The sequence below is a fragment of the Heterocephalus glaber genome, unplaced genomic scaffold, assembly GCF_053883595.1.
Source record: "Heterocephalus glaber isolate CG9 unplaced genomic scaffold, H.glaber_assembly_v1.0 deba00001472, whole genome shotgun sequence".
Lineage (NCBI taxonomy): Eukaryota > Metazoa > Chordata > Mammalia > Rodentia > Bathyergidae > Heterocephalus > Heterocephalus glaber.
This window is the reverse complement of record NW_028258315.1, coordinates 30,033,526-30,054,867: the sequence shown is the minus strand read 5'-3', so window position 1 is coordinate 30,054,867 and position 21,342 is coordinate 30,033,526. Positions and strand designations below refer to the sequence as shown.

General features: G+C 34.3%; 1 protein-coding gene across 4 annotated transcripts in view; it reads left to right on the top strand.

The window, feature by feature from the left end:
• The window catches only part of Arid4b (AT-rich interaction domain 4B), a 138,245-nt gene that overhangs the window by 93,220 nt on the left and 23,683 nt on the right, over nt 1-21,342 (top strand). For 3 of the 4 annotated variants that reach the window (XR_002398253.2, XM_004854626.4, XM_021266390.2), the window contains exons 15-17: nt 718-952; nt 1,279-1,454; nt 6,473-6,733. Coding sequence is in view for 3 of the 4 variants with exons in the window: in XM_004854626.4 (XP_004854683.1) it covers nt 718-952; nt 1,279-1,454; nt 6,473-6,733 (672 nt within the window). In the remaining variant the exon portion in view is untranslated. The remainder of the gene's footprint in view (nt 1-717; nt 953-1,278; nt 1,455-6,472; nt 6,734-21,342) is intronic. The other variant, XM_004854627.4, reaches the window with a different exon arrangement.

The following is a 21,342-nucleotide window of genomic DNA, read 5'->3' as shown; positions in this document are numbered from 1 at the left end:
TTTAACTCTCAGTAGTGTTGTTTGTTGTTGTTGCGGAGTACTGGAGATTGAACCCAGGGCTTTTGCATAGAACTTCACCCTCAATGCTGTTTTTTATTTTATTTTATTTTTTGGTACTGGGGATCAAACTTGGGACCTTGTGCTTGTGAGGCCTGTGGCCGTTTTTTATTTTGAAACAGAGTCTTGTTAAGTTGGTAAATTGCCCTGTCTGGACTTGAAATTGGCAGTCTCCTATCTCAGCCTCCCAGTTTGCTGGGATTATAGGTGTATGGTACCAGACCTGGGAGTTTGTTCGTTCTTTTGTTTTCCCAGACAGGGCTTTACTATGTGGTTCAGACTGGCCTTGAACACCAGGCAATCCTCCCGCCCGTGTCTTCTGAGTGCTGGGATTACAAGCATGTGCCACCACGCTTGGTTTTAGTAGTTTTTTAAGGCAATTTTTTCTTCTACAAAATGTTCTATTTGTGTTGAAAATATTGAGAACAACTAAGTCAATATATTAGAATGTTCACATGGGTTCTTTTTTTTTTTGGTACTGGGGATCGAACTCGGGACTTTGTGGTTGGGAGGCAGGCGCTGGAACCACTGAGCTAAATCCCCGGCCCCTCACGTGGTTTCTTATCACAGAGTTTAAATAAAAGAAATGAGTGCACATTTTAAAAACTCTGTAGTACTCTTTTGAAATGTTTTTACCAAATGTAATTTTTCTGTTTCCAGATACTTATATGGTTTTGAAGAGTATTGTAGGTCAGCTAATATTGAATTTCAGATGGCATTGCCAGAGAAAGTTGTTAACAAGCCATGTAAGGAGTGTGAAAATGTAAAAGTTAAGGAAGAAAATGAAACAGAGATTAAAGAAATAAAGATTGAAGAGGAGAGGAATATAATACCAAAAGAAGAAAAGCCCTCTGAGGATGAAATTGAAAGAAAGGAAAATATTAAACCCTCTCTGGTAAATCAGATATTGTTGATTGTCTTTTGCTGCATTTGGTATATTTTCCACATTCTCTATGAATCCCAAATTTAGTTTATTGTATAAATTATACTTTATTGTTTGTAAATTTTGTTGCTACTTTTGAATAATTTTGATAGTAACCAAGATGTCTCACAGCTATTTTTGTCTGTTGTTTTAAGAATGACATGAATGTCTTAAGTGTTAACTAGTGACTTTATCAGGTTAGAATTGTTTGTTACCTCCTGTTGTTAACAGTTTAAGATCATGGATTTAGGTTGAAAAATTTTGCTTTTGTTGGTTTAGTTCCTCTGATCTTTTTCTAGGGAAATAAAAGGAATTTATTAGAATCTGTACCTACACAGTCTGATCAGGAAAGAGAAGTTAACATTAAGAACACAGAAGAAAATGAAAATCTAGAAGATGGAGATGATGACACAAGTAGGATAGATGAATCCCTCAGCATAAAGGTAGAAGCTGACGACGAAAAAGCAAAATCTGGGTAAGAAATTTGTTTTTGGTTATGATGCATTTTAGCTAGACGAATTTTAATAATTTGCACTTTGTATGTATATATGCATGAATCTAAATTTGATTGACAAAGTATAGAGTGATGGAGTATTTTACATTTATTGAGAAAATAGAGTTTGCCTCCTTCAGAGACCCTACTAACAATTGTGTAGAAAAAGATCATAGTTTTGATCTATTCTTGCTCTCATCATGGAAATTTATAAAAAAAATTTACCTAGAATAAAGTACTTTTCCTGCATTAAGGTCTCGTGAGTGATAGAAAATGAATGTAATCTTTGGAAAATACCCTTCTTCAGTGTTTTACAGATGATGTGTTGGCTGTTGGTTCTGAAAGTTGTATGTATTTCTTAAACAGAATGAAAAGATCCTAATTAGGTTTTTAAAAGGCACAACTGTTGTGTTCTTTGTAATACTTATATTTATTTATTTTGGTTATTTGTGGGACAGGGGATTTAGCTTAGTGGTTTTGCCACCTGCTGCGCAAGCGCAAGGACCCGAGTTCGATCCCTGGTACCAAAAAAAAAAAAGATTTGGATATTTTGGTTATTTGTAATGGTGAATTATTTAACAATGTAATTTTTGCACTGTCAGTGGGCCCCTGGATTTATAGATAAACTTTGTCATTTAATTTTATTTCTGAGGTTTAAAAATCAAATGTCTTCAGTATTAGTGGTTCATTTTAAATAAGCACGGCCATTTTTTGTATCATTTTAGCATTTTTTTGACATTTGGCTATAGTGTACAAATAAGGAAGAAAAAAGTTTAAGTGGGCCCAGATTAATATACTAAGAATTGTTTATTATAGCTGTCGTATTTCTGTGTATATAAATACATATTTGAAGTACACCTTACACCTATTGAGGGCTTTGTTTTTTTTTTTTTAATGTGGAGACTTATTTCAACTATTAAGAAACTTAGAAAAGATTCAACTTTTTGCCCAAAATTTCTGGATAAATTAGACTTCTGAAACTTTGCTGGCAATAAATATGTAAGAAAAAATATTGGATTTAGATGAATATGGTAAAAATGTTGATTATACTTTGTTCTATTTCTGTGTGTATAAATGTACATTTGAATGACTCCTCACTTCTAACTGGAGATTATTTCAACTAAGAAGAAAGTCAGCATTCATTGTTTTACCTAAAAATCATAAATAGCCAGATGTTTCTCTGCAAGACACTTTGATAAGTATGTACTTCTCATTTTATAGGATAATTTTTTTAGGTTTTATTATTTGCTTTAATTCTTCAACTATATGACTTCTTGTGTACTATGGATATTTATGAATATAGTCATGGGTTGTATAATGATGTCAGCATCAACAGTGGTCCTATAAGATTGTAATATAGCCTCGTTATATAGTAGGCTATCCTGTGTAAATATGCTAAAGTACACTTGGTGATGTTTGCACAATGACAGAATTGCTTAGGGACACATTTCTTAGAATATAACCTTGTTAAGCAATACATGACTGTATGTTTATACCACACAAAGTTTTTTCTTATGTGAATGCCTGAATTTGATATTCTTTAAAAGCATTGTGTGTTGGGCATAATTAACCCTTATACTCTGGGAGCACATGCCAAACCTTCAAGTGGATAACCAAGAAACCAAGGATAGTACTGAACCTACATATATTATATATAGTCATGTGTCTTCTTCCCATGGCGTGTGTTCTGAGAAATGCATCTTTAGGTGATTTCATTGTTGTCTGGAACATCATGGAGTGTATTTCCTCAAACTGAAATTGCCACAACATCACTAGGTGATGTAATCTTCCAGGATCATTGTTGTATGTGTAGTCTGCTGTTGACTGAAATGTCAACATGACTGTACTCGTGTGGGTGTTTTAATATGTGCTGCAGTGATGCCAGAGTTAGTCTGTCCTGCCTCATTGCATCACTACTGTTGCACCAGGGATCCGTTAGTAAGTAAATTAAGGCTTACTTGAACAGAAGCACTGCTACTATAACAGTCAGTATGAAAACTGAGATTGCAACTAAGTGACTGGTAGGTGGACACAGCATAGCATATGTAGTGTGGATGTGCTGGACAAAGAGATAATTCACGTTCTGAGTAGGATGGAGCAGAATGGTACAAGATTACATCACACTACTCACAGTGGCGGACAGTTTAAAATTTATGAATTGTTTATTGATGGAATTTTCCATTTAATATTTTCAGACTGTTTTTGCTCATGGGTGACTGAAACCAGGGAAAGCAAAATCACAGATATTGGGGGCTATTATAATTGATTTCTGAGTTTTATTTTTTAAGTGCAGATGGAATTATTACTATAAAGAGTTAATATGTGTCTTTTCTTCTAGTATATAAACTATCTTTAAGAGTAATTGGCTACAACCAATAATTTTCAATGTCTTTCTAGTTATGAGAGATTAAAGAATTTAATATATGTAAAGTGCCTGGTTTGGTGCCTAGCTCATAGTAGGTACTTAGTAAAATGAAGATTTAAAAATTTTGTTTTATTGTAGGGAAAATCAAACTGAGACAATTTGACATTTGTCAGTTTAGAAGAAAATCCTTTTTGGGGGAACAGATTTGTTTTCCCAAAATGTTGGTCTTTAAAAGATAACTCACTTAAATGTATATGTGTATATATGTATGTATGTGCATGTATGTAATATATGTAACAGGTTAATTTTCAAATTCTCTATGTTGGTTATGCTTTATATATTTTAGAGGATTTCTTGGCGGCCTATGTTCCATTTGGTTTAGTGCATTACTTTTGAGGGAAAAAGTGGAATAGTCTTCTTAGGCTAATTGCTAGTAATTATGTTGTTTGATGTATACTTCAGTGTATTGTTAAAGTTTTAGTTGATTTGTGTTCAGGTTGACATTAAATACACAGATTTACTTGTTTGATGGCTTTGCTTTATTTAAGAGTATTTGGTTTTTATTCTAGGTTAAATAAAAATTAGCCTTGGCTACTACATAGTGTGATTGTATATTATTGGCATTTATCAGCTGTACTCAGTGTATTATATAATGTAAGATACAATTTAATGTTTACAGCTTAGACTATTTTATCTTTCTTTTTGACATGATTTTCAAGTGCATGGTAAATCTCCTCATTATGGCCACCAGAACACACTTTTTTTACTTCCTGATGTGTATCTAGTCTTAATACTTGAACAAGTAGTATTGTGTCCAGCTGTCTTAATTTTCCATAAATACAATGTTTATTTAAAACTGTATATTATCCATAACACCATTTCTGGTCATTTCTTAAATAAATAGGTTAGCCTTATTAAAAATTACTTCTTTAACCTGGGTGTGGTGGCACATGCCTCTCATCCCAGCACTCAGGGCACTGAGGCAGGGGGATTTTGAGTTTGAGGCCTGCCTAGAGTACACAGCAAGAACTTGTCTCAGAAAACCAAAAAAAGAGAAAAAAAATGATTATAGAAATGTTAATGTATTTTCAATAACAGAGTTAAAGCATATTTTATCTGATTATAGCTGGATTTATTTAAGTTTTACTTAAATTAAGTAAGTACTTATTTAAGTACTCATTTGACTGTGATCTTTTAGGCATAGTTCCTGTGCATCTTTTAATCTTTATGATATATTTCAGACAGAATTAATATACTTGGCACTTTTGAACTCAGACTTCATTGACAAAGCCATTAGGGTTCCTCCCAGTCCACTTGCCCCAATATACAGATGGAGAAAGGGGAATAAAAAAGCTTCAAAGTGGGCCAGAGATTTAGCTCAGTGGTGCCACTGCCTGCCTGCCTTGCAAGTTCAAGGTCCTGAGTTTGATCCCTGGTACCAAAAAAAACCTTCAAAGTGATACATGATTTATAGTTGTTTTTGTTGCCTATATAATTATGTAATTAGAAGTGACACATAAAATATTTTGTCACTGAAAAAAGTACATAGAAGAATGTAAAGCAACTTAAATTATCAGTGAAGGAAAGCTTTTGTATAAATATTACATTCATTAACTTTAAATCTTAATTACTTAGCTGTCTTGGGGTGCTGTTTTATGATACTCATTTTTCAGTTGTCACATAGTGGATACTTCTGAGAGAACTGTTGTAATAAGTACAGAATACTGTGAAAGCAGATAAAAACACTACATGTAGTTTAAATTTCATATTGAAATTTATATAAATGTAGTGATTGAAAGATTTATAATTGAAGATTTTCTCCAACTTAATACAAATTTGTGGTTAATATTAAGAATATGAATGCTCTATTTTAGAAGGTACATAGTATTGAGAAGATCAAAATAGATGTAATGCTCTTTTTTTGAAAAGTTTGTATTTTAGTTTTTTGTATTTGAAATTGGCCTCTCATATACTTAATTTTTTGGAGCTTTAAAGTTGCAGAAGAAAACCTGTAGCATGTATACTGTAAAAGAGAGCAAAAATTGTGACACTTAGAAGAATAGAATAACAAACTTGATGTGCTATTGATGTGACAGTAGAATATTCTTGTAAAACTTAAAGTAATATTTCAGTTAGTGTAACATTTGAAAATGTGGTTGAAACATGTTTTGTAGTTACTAAGACTAGTCATCTGCTGGTAAATATTTTTGTTCTCAGTATCCTAAGAATGGAAATGTTTGTTCAAATACAATTTCTAGTCAGAAAATGCCAATGAAGTATGATGAATTTGTCAACCGAGATGTAAAACATTTCCATAATAAAACATGAGAAAATTGTTAAAATCGACCTTACTAGTTTCTTGCCTATTCAGCACTTCAGTTCTTCTGTTGGAAATTTTCTTTTAATGCACTTATTTTTGAGTCTTCATTTTTCTTTAAATATATCTTTCTGTAACCATGGTCATCTTACACAATTTTAGTTTTTACTCTTAAACTGAAACTCAGAGCATTTCATACACATGGAACCTGCTGTTCCCGGAACAATCACAGCCACAATTTTTATCAGTATATGTGGTTTGGAACTGAAAACCTTATGAAGTATCTTTTATTAACTACAATTTTTTAAACCTTTCAAGAGATGAAACGAATAAAGAAGAAGATGAAGATGATGAAGAAGTAGAAGAGGAGGAGGAGGAGGAAGAAGATGAGGAAGAGGATGAAGAAGATGATGAAAACAATGAAGAGGAAGAGTTTGAATGCTATCCTCCAGGCATGAAAGTCCAAGTGCGGTATGGACGAGGGAAAAATCAAAAAATGTATGAAGCTAGTATTAAAGATTCTGATGTCGAAGGTGGAGAGGTCCTTTACTTGGTGCATTACTGCGGATGGAATGTGAGGTAACTTGAGTTTTAGCTAGTGATTATTACCTAAAAACCACTTTTAAAATCCTTTTCTATTTTAAAACTTAAATAATGAATTTTGGACTTGTTAGAATTCTCATTGAGTGTTAGTACCATGTAAAATTCTTGTAGCATTTGGCATGTAAATACCTCACTTAGTGATTTTGTACCTAATATTTTTGGCACTTAGAAGACATCCTTAGTGTCTAGAAAACTGTGGTATACACAGTTGATTTTATGAAATACACTTAGAATAATAGAGAAAACATTGATGAAATGATAGAAAAGTCTCTTAAATGGGTAAAAGAGAATTGAATTTCTTGGCATCTACAAGACAATTTCCAGGCTGCCTGCTGTCTCCTTTTTTTTTTTTTTTTTTTTTTTTTTGGAACTGGGGATCAAACTCTGGACCTTGCGCTTGGGAGGCAGGCAGCGGAACCACTGAACTAAATCCCCGGCTCTTTCCATTTTAAACTATGTTGCTGCCATAGCCTCTCCTTTGTGTTCTTTGTGTGTGTGAGGGGAGGGAGTACTGGGTATTGATTCCAGAGGCTTTGCATTGAGCTACATCCCCAGCCCTTTTAATTTTGTTTTGTTTCATCTTGAGAGAGAGACTCAAAGTTGCCTGGGCTGGGCTTGAACTTGTAATGCTCTTTCTCCACCTCTGAGAGTGCTGGGGTTGCAGGTGTGTCATACCATGCCTGGCTTTTTTTGTGTTCTTAGGTTATCGCATGTTTCTTTGGTAGACAAGGATTGAAAAGTTGCATTTTATTAGGAAACAGTTATTTCAAGAAGACCCTGTCTCCTTTTTTTTTTTTTGGTACCGGGGATCAAACTTGGGACCTTGCACTTGCGAGGTAGGTGGTGGCACCACTGAGCTAAATTCCAGGCCTCCCTGTCTCCTTTTTAACAGCTGTTGCACTCTAACCTTGTTCATAAGTCTTAGAAATTAGAATGCCCCTGGGGACTGCAGCTGACCTAGGGAACTAAAAGATAAAACTGAGATTTGGTTGTAGATTGTGTTCAGTAACTTGAGTGAGCTTTTCTTCTCTTGATACAGGTTTTCTTAGGTTTATCCAGAGAAATTTTATATTTTCATTTTATTGAAAATTGGCAAGTTGGTTTTAAAGATCTGATCACTTTATCTTTTGTTTTTGTTTTTGTTTTGTTTTTGGTATGGGGGATCGAACTCAGGACCTTGCGCTTAAGAGGCAGGCAGTGGAACCACTGAGCTAAATCCCCAGCCCTGATCACTTTATCTTTTAACAGTAACTTAATTCTGGAATATTTGATGTTTATATATGAAACCCAGCCTATAATAGAGTAAAACTCTTGAAGAATTAACTGTAATTTTAACTTGTGCTTGTTCATGGTGTGCCTAGTGCCTTTAAGGAGGAATAAAGTTCTCCTATTTTATAAACTGTATTCTTGGGGCTGGGGATGTGACTCAGTAGTAGAGCTTTTGTATCGTGTTCACGTGGCCTTCCTTTCATTTCTCAGCACTGCAGTCTATACACAGACACATTGAAGTATTCTATGGTTTGAGAAGTTAGCAAGCAGATGTTATCTTAGATTATTTACTAGAAGTATTTTTTTAAATTCTATTTTAACGAATTCTGGCAGCATGATCTAACTACCTTTTATTTGTTTGAAAAAAGTGCACTTTTGATCTATTTTGATCCTGGGAAGAAAACGGCAGTTGAAGTTATGAGTAGTTTTTCAAGAGGAGTCATTCAGGAATTGTGTTTGGGACTCATTTGTTTATTAATAATTTCTAGCCAAATTAATAAGGATTTGGATTTTAAGAACACTTATCACCAGTGCTTAGATGTGATGGTTGTCCTGAAATGTATGCTTTTTTTCTAGCTAGCACTTCAACCTATTATTCTAAAGATTGCAGTTTTTTGAACTTTTGTATGGAATTCATGTATATTAACCTAGATAAATTGGAACAAGAATTTTGAAGAAAAAAAATTGTGTTCCAGTGTTGTGGGTATTCCAAAAATGGAACACTAGGCATTGAAAGCTTAACACCTTGTACTCCTGTCTTTTCAGCTTTTGGTCCTTATACTGCCCTTATGGCATATGATTTTCCTCAACCAAATGCTATGCTCTAAAGAAGATATTAGAGAGCTCGTATACATAAGGTGTGATTAAGAAATATAATGACTGTTTAAATTTTTTTGAACTATTACAGTAAAAGACATAAGTCCATTACTCCTCCACAAAATACTCCCTCTTGTTTCTAGCACACTTACCTCATCATTATTGTCACTTTCTGAAACAGTTCTGGAAGTTTTCTTACATGAGTATCCTTAATTGTGTTCTCTTGGATGCCCTCATGATCCATAGTGTTTTTCTTTCATGGTCATTGTGACATTCGGGAAAAGGCAGCAGTTGTATGGCACCAGATCCAGTGCATAAGGAGGATGAGGGCACACTAATGTTTTTATGAATTTGCCTTTCCATTGGATGGAACTTGGCAGCACCATTCACTATACTTTTTATCATACCTCATAAAGATCCTTATAACAGAACTTCTAGAACTGCTACAGAAAGTGGCAGGAATGATGAGATAATGTTTAAAGTGAGGGAGAAGTATTTTTAGGGGAGTAATGGAAAGTAGTCTTACTGTAATTTTAAAAAGTTTTAAACATTCTGTGTTTGTGTTTATTTAGGTTTTTCGAGACAGAGTCTCACTGTGTAGTTCATGCTGGCCTTGAACTCACTATGCAGCCCAGGCTGGCCTTAAACTCATGGTGATCCTCCCAACTCGGCCTCCTGAGTGCTGGGATTATAGGCATGCACTACCGTGCCTGGCCTTGGTATATATTTTAATCATACCTCATTGATGCTATAAGAATATTTTACCCACCTTTTAATGAAATTTTTAGTTTCATTTTACTAAATGATACTATTCTACATGTTAGAAGGAGTTCTCCTTCTGCCAAGGATATAAATAAAAATTAAAATATGTTGGCTTAGGAAGAAAAATTGAATCAGCAAAATTTAGTACAAGCCTTTCACTTCTCCTTTTGGTTCTTCTCTCTTACTCTGTTATCTCACATACAGAAGCAGGTTTTTCTCTTGGCCTTTAAAAAATGCTTGAAATTCTTTGAGAAATGGGTTGATTTTAGGTATTCTCTAACTTTCACTATAATCAGGGAAGGCCTGATTATTTTCCGTTAGTCATTAAGCAAAAGTCACTTAGTAGGTACAAAAAGCATTCACAAAATATTTCACAATTAAAATACAACTTTATGAAAAAAAGATTGACTAAAATAGTCGTTTTAAGGAGCAGTTGGGTTTCAGGGATTAAAAAGTCACCTTAGTTTTGAAATTCATGGAGGAAGGAAGGGTGGGTAAGGAATGATTTTAAATTCAGGCATTTAAATTTGTAATAACATTGCAAGGAAAATGAGACCTAGTTCAACAAATGTTGCTTGTTGACAGCTGAAGTGTTCATACGCTAAGAATTTTCAAAAGAAGACAACTTACCATCTTTATGAAGACTTGTGGGGTGTTATCTCTGCACACTTGTGCATCATAGAGAAAATAGCTGCACTTCAGTAGATTAAACATTTAATTTTAAGTTAAGATGACAGTATTAACATTTTTCTTTACAATAACGAAAGTTTATCTTTTTAATGAGCAAAAATTACAATTTTTGCTTCTCCTACATGTCTTAAGCTAATCTAATAAGGACTGCAACAAATCATCAACTTACAAAGCTTTTCCTAGTATTTTTAGAATCTTCAGTGTAATTTCTGCATTTATACTTAAGAGATATAAAACCAGAAATGAGGATTTATGCATGGAGGTTTATGAAAGTAGCTTTATCTTTAGTGTCAGTCATTCATAACAAGAACAATTAAGGAAATTTTGTATGCAGCTCTTTACATGTGTTTCATGTTTATTTTATCTGAACCTTCCAGGAAACAGATTGTTCTTTTTTTTTTTTTTTTGTACCTGAGATCAAACTCCGGACCTTGTGTTTGTGAGGCAGGCGGGCGGAACCACTGAGCTAAATCCCCAGCCCCAGATTTTTCTTAATATAAAAATATCTTGGTTCTTTTTGGTGGGTTTTTTTTTCTTAATTTCTACATTTTCATTTGTTTTTAAAACACTAGGTAGATCTTCAGTATTTTATTTAGGTTTCTACTTCACTGCTTAAAAATGTTGTGCTTTGTTATCCAAAGGTTAGTATGGAGGCAGTTTGCTTTTTACTGCTACAATGAGGGAATAAAGTAGCACTTTACATGCTTATACCATGTATACTGGAAGTAGCTGGAACTTTTGACCCCCAACCACAAAAGGTATAGTATAGTAATTCCTTCAGACTTTTTTTTTTCCCGGTACCAGGGATCGAACTGAGGACCTTGCACTTGCAAGTCAAGTGCTGTGTCACTGAGCTAAATCTCTGGCCTTCCTTCAAACTTTTTTTGGGGCGGTGGGGGGTGGGGTTTGGTTTTGGTACCGGGAGTCAAGCTTGGGACCTTGCGCTTGAGAGGCAAGAGCTGAGCTAGATCCCTGGCCCAGACTTTTTTTTGATGTGGTGACCAGTATATAGAGTTTAGTATGTTAAAAGATTGTAGAATACTTGGAATATTCTACGTAATTGTTTTGTATGAATACTTTTTTTTTTTTTTTGCGATACCACTGAGCTAAATCCCTGGCCCTTAGATGAATACTTTTAAAAAACTTCTTAAAGTGGGCCAGGATTTAGCTCAGTGGTGCTGCACCTGCCTTGCAAATACGAGATCCTGAGTTTGATCCCCGGTATCGCCAAAACAAAACTTCTTTTTTTTTTTTTTTTCCGAAAACTTTTTAAAGTAACATTCAATTTAGAAAAACGAGAATACAGAAAAGCAGAAAGATAAAATTGTTATCCATATTATAGTCTGTTCTCTTTTAGTCATTAAGAATATATCTCTATGAGGCCGGGGATTTAGCTCAGTGCTTCCGCTGCCTGCCTTGCAAACTCAAGGTCCTGAGTTTGATCCCTGGTACCAAAAAAACCCAAACAAACAAACAAAGGAGTGTATCTCCACAGAATTTAAAAAATTATACTATGGGGGCTGATGTGTAGCTGAGTGCAACAGCACTTGCCTAGCATGTGCAAGGCCCAGAGTTGTATTTCCAGCACTGTCCCTGTCCAAGTATGCCCCTCTCTACATATGTATAGAGAAAATCATATGTTAGTGATCTTTTAATAGTAGGTTTTATGTTATATTTTGTAGAAATTGTTAACTATCATTATTTAATTGATCCTTTTTGCTGTCAAGTCTTTAAGTCATGTCATAAATATGGGATTGAAATTAACCCATCATAAACTCCATGGAGTGTGGCGGGGTTGTCCTTGTTCCCTAACAACTGATTGTAAGGGGACTACTGTATCTAGATTACTTGGCATGAAATTTAAAATGCATTAATACTTTATTATGGGTGTATGAATTTTCTCTATTCATTTCTAACTTGGCTTTTTGTAATCAAGATGTCTGGAAATTTTTGATGAGAGTAATTTTTTCTATGTTGAAGATCACTAACTATGTTATAGGACACCATGATGTAAAAGAGACACTTTGAAATTTTAACTGTATCCCCATGATGGATGTATTTATTATGTATCATAAACATACACTAATTGAAAAAATTTAAAAATTTAATTATATAATTCTTAAAGAACAAGAGTTCTGTTCCATATTAGAAATCATAGAAAACTGAAAATAAGACAAATGATGCTTAAGTATATTATTTTAAATAAAAAGGTATTCGATTTTAAAAATTTCTTGTTTCCCTACACATTGAATCCTCCTTGGAGGGAAGGCATCAAGGAGGGAGAAAAACCTAATAAAAGCCTTTCCCAAATAGATTCAATTCCACTTTTGACAGCATCACTTTTTATCCACCTTCATTCCTTTATCTGGCATACACAGTTGGAACATTTGTGTGCCAAATACTACAGATGACACTGAAGAGCCTAAGAAATGGTCCTTTACTGAGCAATTTCTAATTGAGACAAGGAAAGTACTCTAGCAGGACGCAGGACTTACATTGATTCTTCCTTCCACACCCTCTCTTAAACCTCTCATGTTGCTTACTATCCCTGGTCAGTTGTTAACACTTCTTTTTTTTTTTTTTTTTTTTTGGTACCAGGGATTGAACTCGGGTCTTTGCGCTTGCAAGGCAGGTGGTGGAACCACTGAGCTAAATCCCCGGCCCTGTTACCACTTCTTTAACTCCCATTCTTTTGCTCTCTTGCTGCTCATAGTAACAGTACTCTCTGACAAAACCCCAAGAACCTGAACATTCCTATCTGTGCAGCTGATCTTTTTTTTTTTTTTTTTTTTTGGTACCAGCGATCAAACTTGGGACCTTGTGCTTGCAAGGCAGGCACTGGAACCACTGAGCTAAATCCCCGGCCCCTGTACATCTGATCTTGTTAGAGGGGAGCAAAGGAAACCACACTGGCCACTCTTAATTTAAATTCATGACTATAAACCTCAAGTGAATCCTTAGTTCTCCCTGTTCATCTTCCGTTCATTCTCCCACTTTGTCAGTAATCTATTTCATACTGTTTATTATCTTCTCATATCCCTAGCATCTCTTCCCCATCCTTGCTTCTGGTGATCTTACTTTTTACCTTACTGAGAAATTGAAAGAAGAGAATTTCTACAGATTTAACACTTATTAAACCTTCTTACCTGCATCTGTGATCATCTGAGAACACATTGTCTGTGTCCTCATCTCTAGCCATATGTGAATAATCACTAAATACCCTCCTCTCCCTGTTGTCTAATCAAAGACGGGGGCTTATTTTCTTACTCTTGTTTAGAGTCATTCCCACCCACCTCTAGATGTGCAATTATTTCTCTTTTCCCAAACAAAATCTTGTCTTTGTTTGTTTCCAAAGTGCTAGGATTACAGATGTGTACCACTGGGCTCAGTAGATCTTGTCTTAAGCCTGGCTGGTCTTAATGTGCCATTTCTTTGCCACATTGTTATCTAACAAAAATACTATTTGAAAGTGTTACCTGAAAGTTGCTATTTTTATTCCTGTTATTTCTATGTAAACTTATTCAGATCAGTTTCTTCCCTACAGCATGTCTTCATAGCTGAGCATAGTAGCACCACTATAGCTAAATTTAACCCTCCTGTGTTGCTCTTTTGTCTTTCTTGTCTTACCATTGACATGCATCCAGTAGATCACTCTGCCCATGATACATTTCACTTGGGTTCCAGCTGCAGTAGTTTTTCTTTTTCATATCCTTTTTCTGGCTTTCTCAAAATGAAACCATTCTTTGGTTATTCTCTTTTGTGGTTTTGGATTTCCATATAACTTTGTAAACTTTATGTTCCTATGTTTTCAGTACTGAATTACTTTTCTCATAGTAACTTTTTTCTAAATTATTTATCGGAGCTAAAAGAATTTGATCTCCCAAAATATAACTTCTATTTACGACTGTGATTAATCCTTGTCTTGCTAACCACTTTCTGCCTTTTTTTATTGTTCAAACTTTACATGTTAGGGCCACATTATATTATGCAAATGCATATAATTTTGAAACATAAATCCTATTCCTTTTCTTTGTGTATTCAGCTTAGAATGTTTATTAAATCTGGGTCTGTTCCATTCAGTTTTTTGTATAGATTGGCTGGTATGTTTAATGTAAAGTATAAACTTGGACATGTCCTATTAGATAGTTTTGTAGATTGGCAGTTGAATCAATGTTTTTGTCTAAATGTACACAAATACTAATTCCCTAAACTTACCAAATATTACCAAAGTAAGCTGTTGGGGTATTTTTTAAACCTAGTATCTGCATTACAATATACAATTATTTACCTCAGTTGTTAACCATTTGCAGTAGTCTTTATAAACTTGCTGAATGCTTGATGGCACGTTTTTGTTAATTATATATTACATCTTCCTAAAGACCTATACTTCTGTTTCATTTTTTAGAGTTAAATTCCTTAGGAAAACCTGTGGATATTATTACTATACTATTCTGTTGAGCTGCTTGTGACAAATTCTAAGTGTGTCTCTGCTATAATAATCATGTTTTGACCATTTAGCTGTTGCATTCTTAATTATGATGAATATCATTTTTGTCTCTGATCTGGGTTTAACTGTTATATAAAGTGGTAATATGAATTGTGAATAGTGTGCTTAGGATTTTATTTTTTTAATAGTATAGTGCTTTTATTTTTGTTTATAATCAGATTAAAATATGTATGAGGTGATTATATAAAATTCATAACTTAAAATTGCTTCTAAAATTCACAAGTAATAACTATTCCTAGCTGTCATCATATAATTCCTATTTTGTCAAACTTTTCTTATTTTATTAATCAAAGAAGTGAAATTTTCTTCATTAAGAAAGTCCAAATTTCCATTTTAGGAGTGGGATATATAAAAACTAGTTCATTTCATGACATACATTGTTTTTGTGTATATAAAGATACAAAAACATAACGTTTAACAATTATTAAAGGAATTATGCAGAAAACAAAATATAGATGATTATAATACATTACTTATCAATGGTTATTTGATTTTATCTTTTTAATCATCTGTAAATATATTTCCAGTAGTGAGTTGTAAAGTACTATGTCAGTTTGGTTTTGCTCTGAAATTATTTTAAGATATTTTTATTCTGCATGTAATTTATTTTTTAAAAAATTCTTCAAGACTATGCTTTTTTGGGTACGTCTTATGTGCTGATACCTTTTCTTTCTAAGTTGGGTTTGGGAAGAACTGAAGTCTGAATTGATGTGGGTATAAGAACCATTTTGGTTAGTCTATCTGGTTGACTAAAATTCATTTGTTTTTATTGTTGCTAAATGATTTCTTATGTGATTTTCTATATATCTAAACAAAAGTCATTAAGCTTTTTAGAACTTCTATTTTCTCTGGTGAGAGCAAGTATGCTACGGTCTCTGAATGGTGTCTTACAGTTTTGTAACAGTATTTTAAAACATTAAAATGATTGAAATATCATGGCTGCTGATTTCAAAAGGTTTCAGGTTTGTATTGCTTTTGTAATCACTGTTTAGCAGTGTTTCCTCTTTTAAATTGTAAGTTCCTTGCCAACAGAAGCTGTTTCTTATGTTCATTGCTGAATACTATTGCCCAGTATAGAGCCTATTTCTCCAGTGAATAAGTCCATGTAATACTTGGTCTTGGAGTCTTATATAGTTTTTGATCATCTGGTCCAGTTACTACTTTTTATATAGGTTAGGGAGCATCTGAGACCTTTAGAAGTTAAGTGAGTTGAACTAGCTCATTTAACTTACGTTATTTCATAATATGTTATTCATTTAACTTATTAGTTTATTATTACATATTAACTTATGTTATTTCACATCTGTTCCATTAGTTGAATGTTAAATGACCTGAGTTACAATATTCTCAGATCAGTCACTTTTGTGCTTTGAAAATATTTTCCTGAGTAGTTTAGTTGTATATCAGTAAGGTACTTGTGTAGGTTACATGCACAACATTAGTTATAATGAATATATTGATAAGTGAATTATAAAAGCACAACTTAATCTGAGTTTTTTTATTGGCTTTTCTCTTTCTTTGTTTTGCTTTGGTAGTGGTTTGATTGAGCCAGGGCCTTCTGTGTGCCAGGCAACCATTCTGTGTCTGAGCTAACTTCAGCCCCACTAATTATAGTTATAATTTTCAAACTCTTGTCTTTAATATGTTTGTATTATTTTTGCTTTTTTTATACTAAAAGAATAAAGATTTTTATTAAGCATTGTAAGTTGTATTCAATAGCCTCCAGATACGCTATACCACAATCCGTCGACAGTCAATCAGACCCAACAGCAGTTCATTCTTCACAATCCATGAGTTAGGGCAGAACTCCCTTCAACTAACAGTAAGAACCTGCTTAGCTCTTGAGGGCAGGGGTTGGGGAATTACACCTCATTTCTGATCACTAATGTGATGAAGATTTACTTTTTTTTTAATGGAATTTAGTAATTCTCTTTCCCCTGTGCCCTAGCAAAGTAAATTTAGTACTGTTAGGAAGAGCCCTATTACTCTTCTCATCATAATTTCTAAAGGTAAATAAAGTACAATTAAAAACAGGATAGCTTCTATCAGTCCACTCCTGGTTTTTCACAGCCATTCTTATAAAACGGTTGTTTGAATCTTGGAAGACAGTTTAATTTGTTTGTAGGCCAACTGCTTAGATTAAATTTCTTACCCATTTTTTCTGCTACATTATCATTAAACATGATAGCTGATGGTAGCAGACCTGCTGTGCTTGGCAAGAAATCAAGTTATTTAGGTATAATGTAATTTGTCGAAGATCTGTGTCTCACAATTGCTATTACAATACTAGTGTCCTTTCTACTCAGCACAGAGGCTTCATCAGGATCTGCATGCTAATGTCTGTTCCTTGTGTGATGCTCAAAATAGCATCAAGATTAATGGAGAGCCCCTTTATAGAGATGATTAGGTTCAAGAGGGACAGGGTGACCATGTGTTTGGTGATGTCTAAGAAAAGGACTAGAGGCATTTTGAAACCACAAAGTTTGTTGATTCAGTTATTAAACTTTTTGTATTCTTTAAGAATGTACTCTTTTTTTTTTTTTTTCTTGGTACCGGGGATTGAACTTGGGCCCTTGCGCTTGTGCAGCAGGCAGCGAAACCACTGAGCTAAATCCCCGGCCCCTAAGAATGTACTCTTAAGAGCCCAGGCATAGTGGTGCAGTCCATATTCTGGGAGGCCGAAGCAAGAGGATCATAAATTTGAGGCCAGCTTGAAAATTACCAAGACTCTGTCTAAACAAAACACAAAACAAAAACCAATACTCTAAGCCCGGGTATAGTGGTGTGCAGCTATAATACTCAAGAGGCCGAGGCAAGAGGATCTCAGGTTCAGGACCAACCTGGGCGAAACTCTATCTCAAAATAAAAAGTCTGGGAGTATAGCTCAGCAGTAGAGTGCTTGCTTAACATGCATGAGACTCCGTGTTCAATCCTTAGACCAGGGTGAGGGGGCGAACACTTTCAGGGAGGAATAGATTCTTTTATTTTCATTGTTTATTGGTACATTTTAGGTATACAATACAGTTACATTCATGATTAGGAACTTGTACCTTTACATGATGTATCTTGGCTCTTATTTTTTTCCCCATTTCCCTGTCCTCTCTTCAACCCCTCCACCCTTCCCTATTTACAGAGACTGTTTCCATTTTTTCCTTTTCTCATATTTTTTTCCTTTCCCTTTCTTTTCCCCTACCCCTCCCACTTTCCCTACTCCTTTAAGGAATAGATTCTTTACTTATATGGTACTACAGGGAGAAATTGAAATTGAGAGATCATTTTATGATATTCTATTTGTAAACTACAACTTTACTCACTTTGGCCAGCTCCTTTTTATTTTTTTAAAATTTTTGGCTGTGTGGGATTTGAACCCAGAGCATTGCTCAAGCTAGGCAAGCATTCTACCACTGAGCTTCATCCCCACCTTTTTCAGTTTTGTTTTATTTAATTTATTTATTTATTTTGGCACCAGAGATCAAACTCGGGTTCTTGTGCTTGCGCAGCAGGTGGTGAAACCACTGAGCTAAATCCTGGCCCCTCAGTTTTATGTTTGAGACAGGATCTTGCTAAGTTGTGCCAGCTGGTCTCGAATCTGAGGTCTTTCTTCCTCAGCCTTCGGCCTCCTGAGTTGCTGGGATTATAGGCCACCATGCCTGACCTTTTTAAAATTTTTATAGTATTCAAAATATTTGAACTTGAGGTAAATTTTCCCACTTTTTATCTGCATTCATTACTTTATTATGCCTAAAATAAATGTGTTATAGTCTCTTTAAATGTTTATTAATATACTGTGTAAAACATTTAAGTTTATATAGACTATACAGATCAACTGTAGCTTTTTGTTGTAATTCTGAACTATATTCCCTTCATTCTGGTCATCTTTATTGGTATTAGATAGGGAATTAGAAATTTTGACCCATTAATACTGCTTCTGTTTGTAAAGTAATTGGTACTAAAATAGTTACTAGTTTTGGTCTTTTATATATATTTGTTGGGGTCCATCCCTTCTCATCTTTCCATCTTTCTTCCCTTCCTTTCTTCTTCCCTCCCATCTTCCTTCCTTCCACTTTTCTACTTTCTTTTCTTTTCTTTTGAGACAAGATCTCCCTGTGTTTCCCAGCTGGCCACAGAATCCTGGGCTCAAGTGACCCTCTTGCCTCAGCATCATCATGCCCTACTCTTTCTTCAATAATTTAATAATCTGTAGGGAATGTTGACTTTTGGGAACATAATTTTCCCTCCCACATGAATGTTTTCTTTGGAAGTATTCTGTAATGAAAATAAATATAAATTTATATATTGTCTAATATAATATCTAATAAGTAGATTTGTATCTGATTATATCTGATTATAGCTATCATTTTATTTTTGATCATTTTTTATTTTCCTTATAAAATTGGTCAGGCAGTTAACCACGCTATTTAAAATCTCATTGTGGTTTGGAAAATTTGTCTGCCAGTATGTTTATATCCATGGCCTCAACCTCTATTTTGTAAAAGAGTTGTAATTTGAACAAAATTTCCTCAGTCAAAATTCTCATGTATTAGTTTCACCTGTTCTTCCTCCTCACATGCGCAGTTTAATGAGGCTTTCTGGTCCCTGGTCAGTTCCTCATCCTTATGTTTACTATGAGTAGGGCCTGAAACGCCCTTCACCATCTTTCTGATATTGCACTGTTTTATCAAGCAGTTCATTTCCTATTCTCTTAACTGTCTTCATAGTGCCTTTTGGAAAGCCTATAATACTTGCAGGATCTCTTTGCTTCTATTGTTGGAATTTCATAGTCTGAAATAATACAGATTTTTTTTTTTTGGTACCAGGGATTGAACTCAAACGAGGCAGGCGCGATGCCAGTAAGCTAAATCCCTGTCCCTACATTGATAGATTTTGATTTTTAAAGGCATATTCTAATTCTGAAACCTATCCATAACCTATTAGCTACAATAACTATAACAATAATTTTAGTGCATTTTATAAAATATTCATAAACTTCTAGGAGAAATTTGAAAGAATAATGTTAAAATAAGGGAATACCTGAAGAAAAACAAAAGCACTGAAAAGTAGAATGGAAAGAAACGTAAGTAATAAAAGACTCACAATATTAGCGAACCTTTATATACTCAAATTACCATGTATTTATTCTTTTTTTTTTCCATGTATTCTTGAAAGGAAACATAACCAAGGCATTTTCCTGGGAAAACTGTACAGAATATTTAATGAGAATTGTAAAATGAAACTTACCCAGAATAATATAAGACCATTGTGTTGAATTACTACTATTCAGATACTGTATTTAGGACCATTTATGTAGTTTGTTTCATCTTACTCCAGGGTATGCCTTTTTTCCAGGAGTCTGCCTGGTTTAATGCTCTTTCCACATCTTAACTCACTACTTACATTCTTTTGACACCCATTCCTCACATGCTACCCTTATTTTATAATTGGAAGAGAGGAGCAAACTTATACCATATAGCATTTTTACACTGTGCAGCTTAGGCAGTGGGTCTCAGCCTGTATTAGATACCTGTGTTCCTTCTACTTTGTTTCTAAGAGAAATTATGCAGCATATATTATCTCCCAGTAAGAAAACTCTTTGTCTTTTTTGTTTTTTTGGTACCAGGGATTGAACTCGGGACCTTGGGCTTTCGAGGCAGGCATTGGAACCACTAAGCTAAATCCCTGGCCCGGAAACTCTTTGTCTTTGAAGTGTTTGGTGCTGTATGTAAAATGTATTAAAATCACTATGATATTCTTAAATTGAAAGCTATAGTTTTACCCTAATTTGAATTATTCATGTCTTAACTCTAATTCATATTCATTCAACATAAGTGGAATTAAGTGAGATTTTTATATATTGGTAGTAAAAATATCGTATAAAACTTGCTATGTAGCTGATAGTTTTTGGTTAAAAGTAAAAAACTAGGGCTGAGGATGTATCTCAGTGGTAAAGTGTTTGCTTTACATGCTTGAGGCACTAGGTTATATCCCTAGTACCAAAAAAAAAAAACCCAGAAAAAGGAAAGAAAGCTAAAAACTGTCTGTTTAGTTCACATTAATGTTATATATACCCATTATGAGCATTTTTCAGTCTATCATAAAAAATAGCTTAGGGCCAGGGATTTAGCTCAGTGGTTCTGCCGCCTGCCTTGAAAGCGCAAGGTTCCAAGTTTGATCTCCGGTACCAAAAAAAAATGTTTTGTTTTCTTTTAAACAAAATTGATAGCATTGACTTCTTCTATAAATATGTTCCTACAGAGCTACTTCTAGGAATTCACAGTGAACTTTGCAGGGGACATGAGTGTTTTCTGTTAATTTTCCATCTAAATTTTGGAAGGAACTAAATTGCTTTCTTTTATCTCTTTTCTTCTCTTTCTCCAGTTTTGGGGCTCTGGAAAAAGCCTTGTGCATGTTGGGCAGGTATTCTATCATGGAGCTATCCCTAAACCCATAATGTCTTAAGCGTAAAACAGTTTTTGGTATTGTTGAGAAAGGTAAAATATACCACAAATGTGTAGGTAGATGTTAGTGTATCAGTGTAAGTACC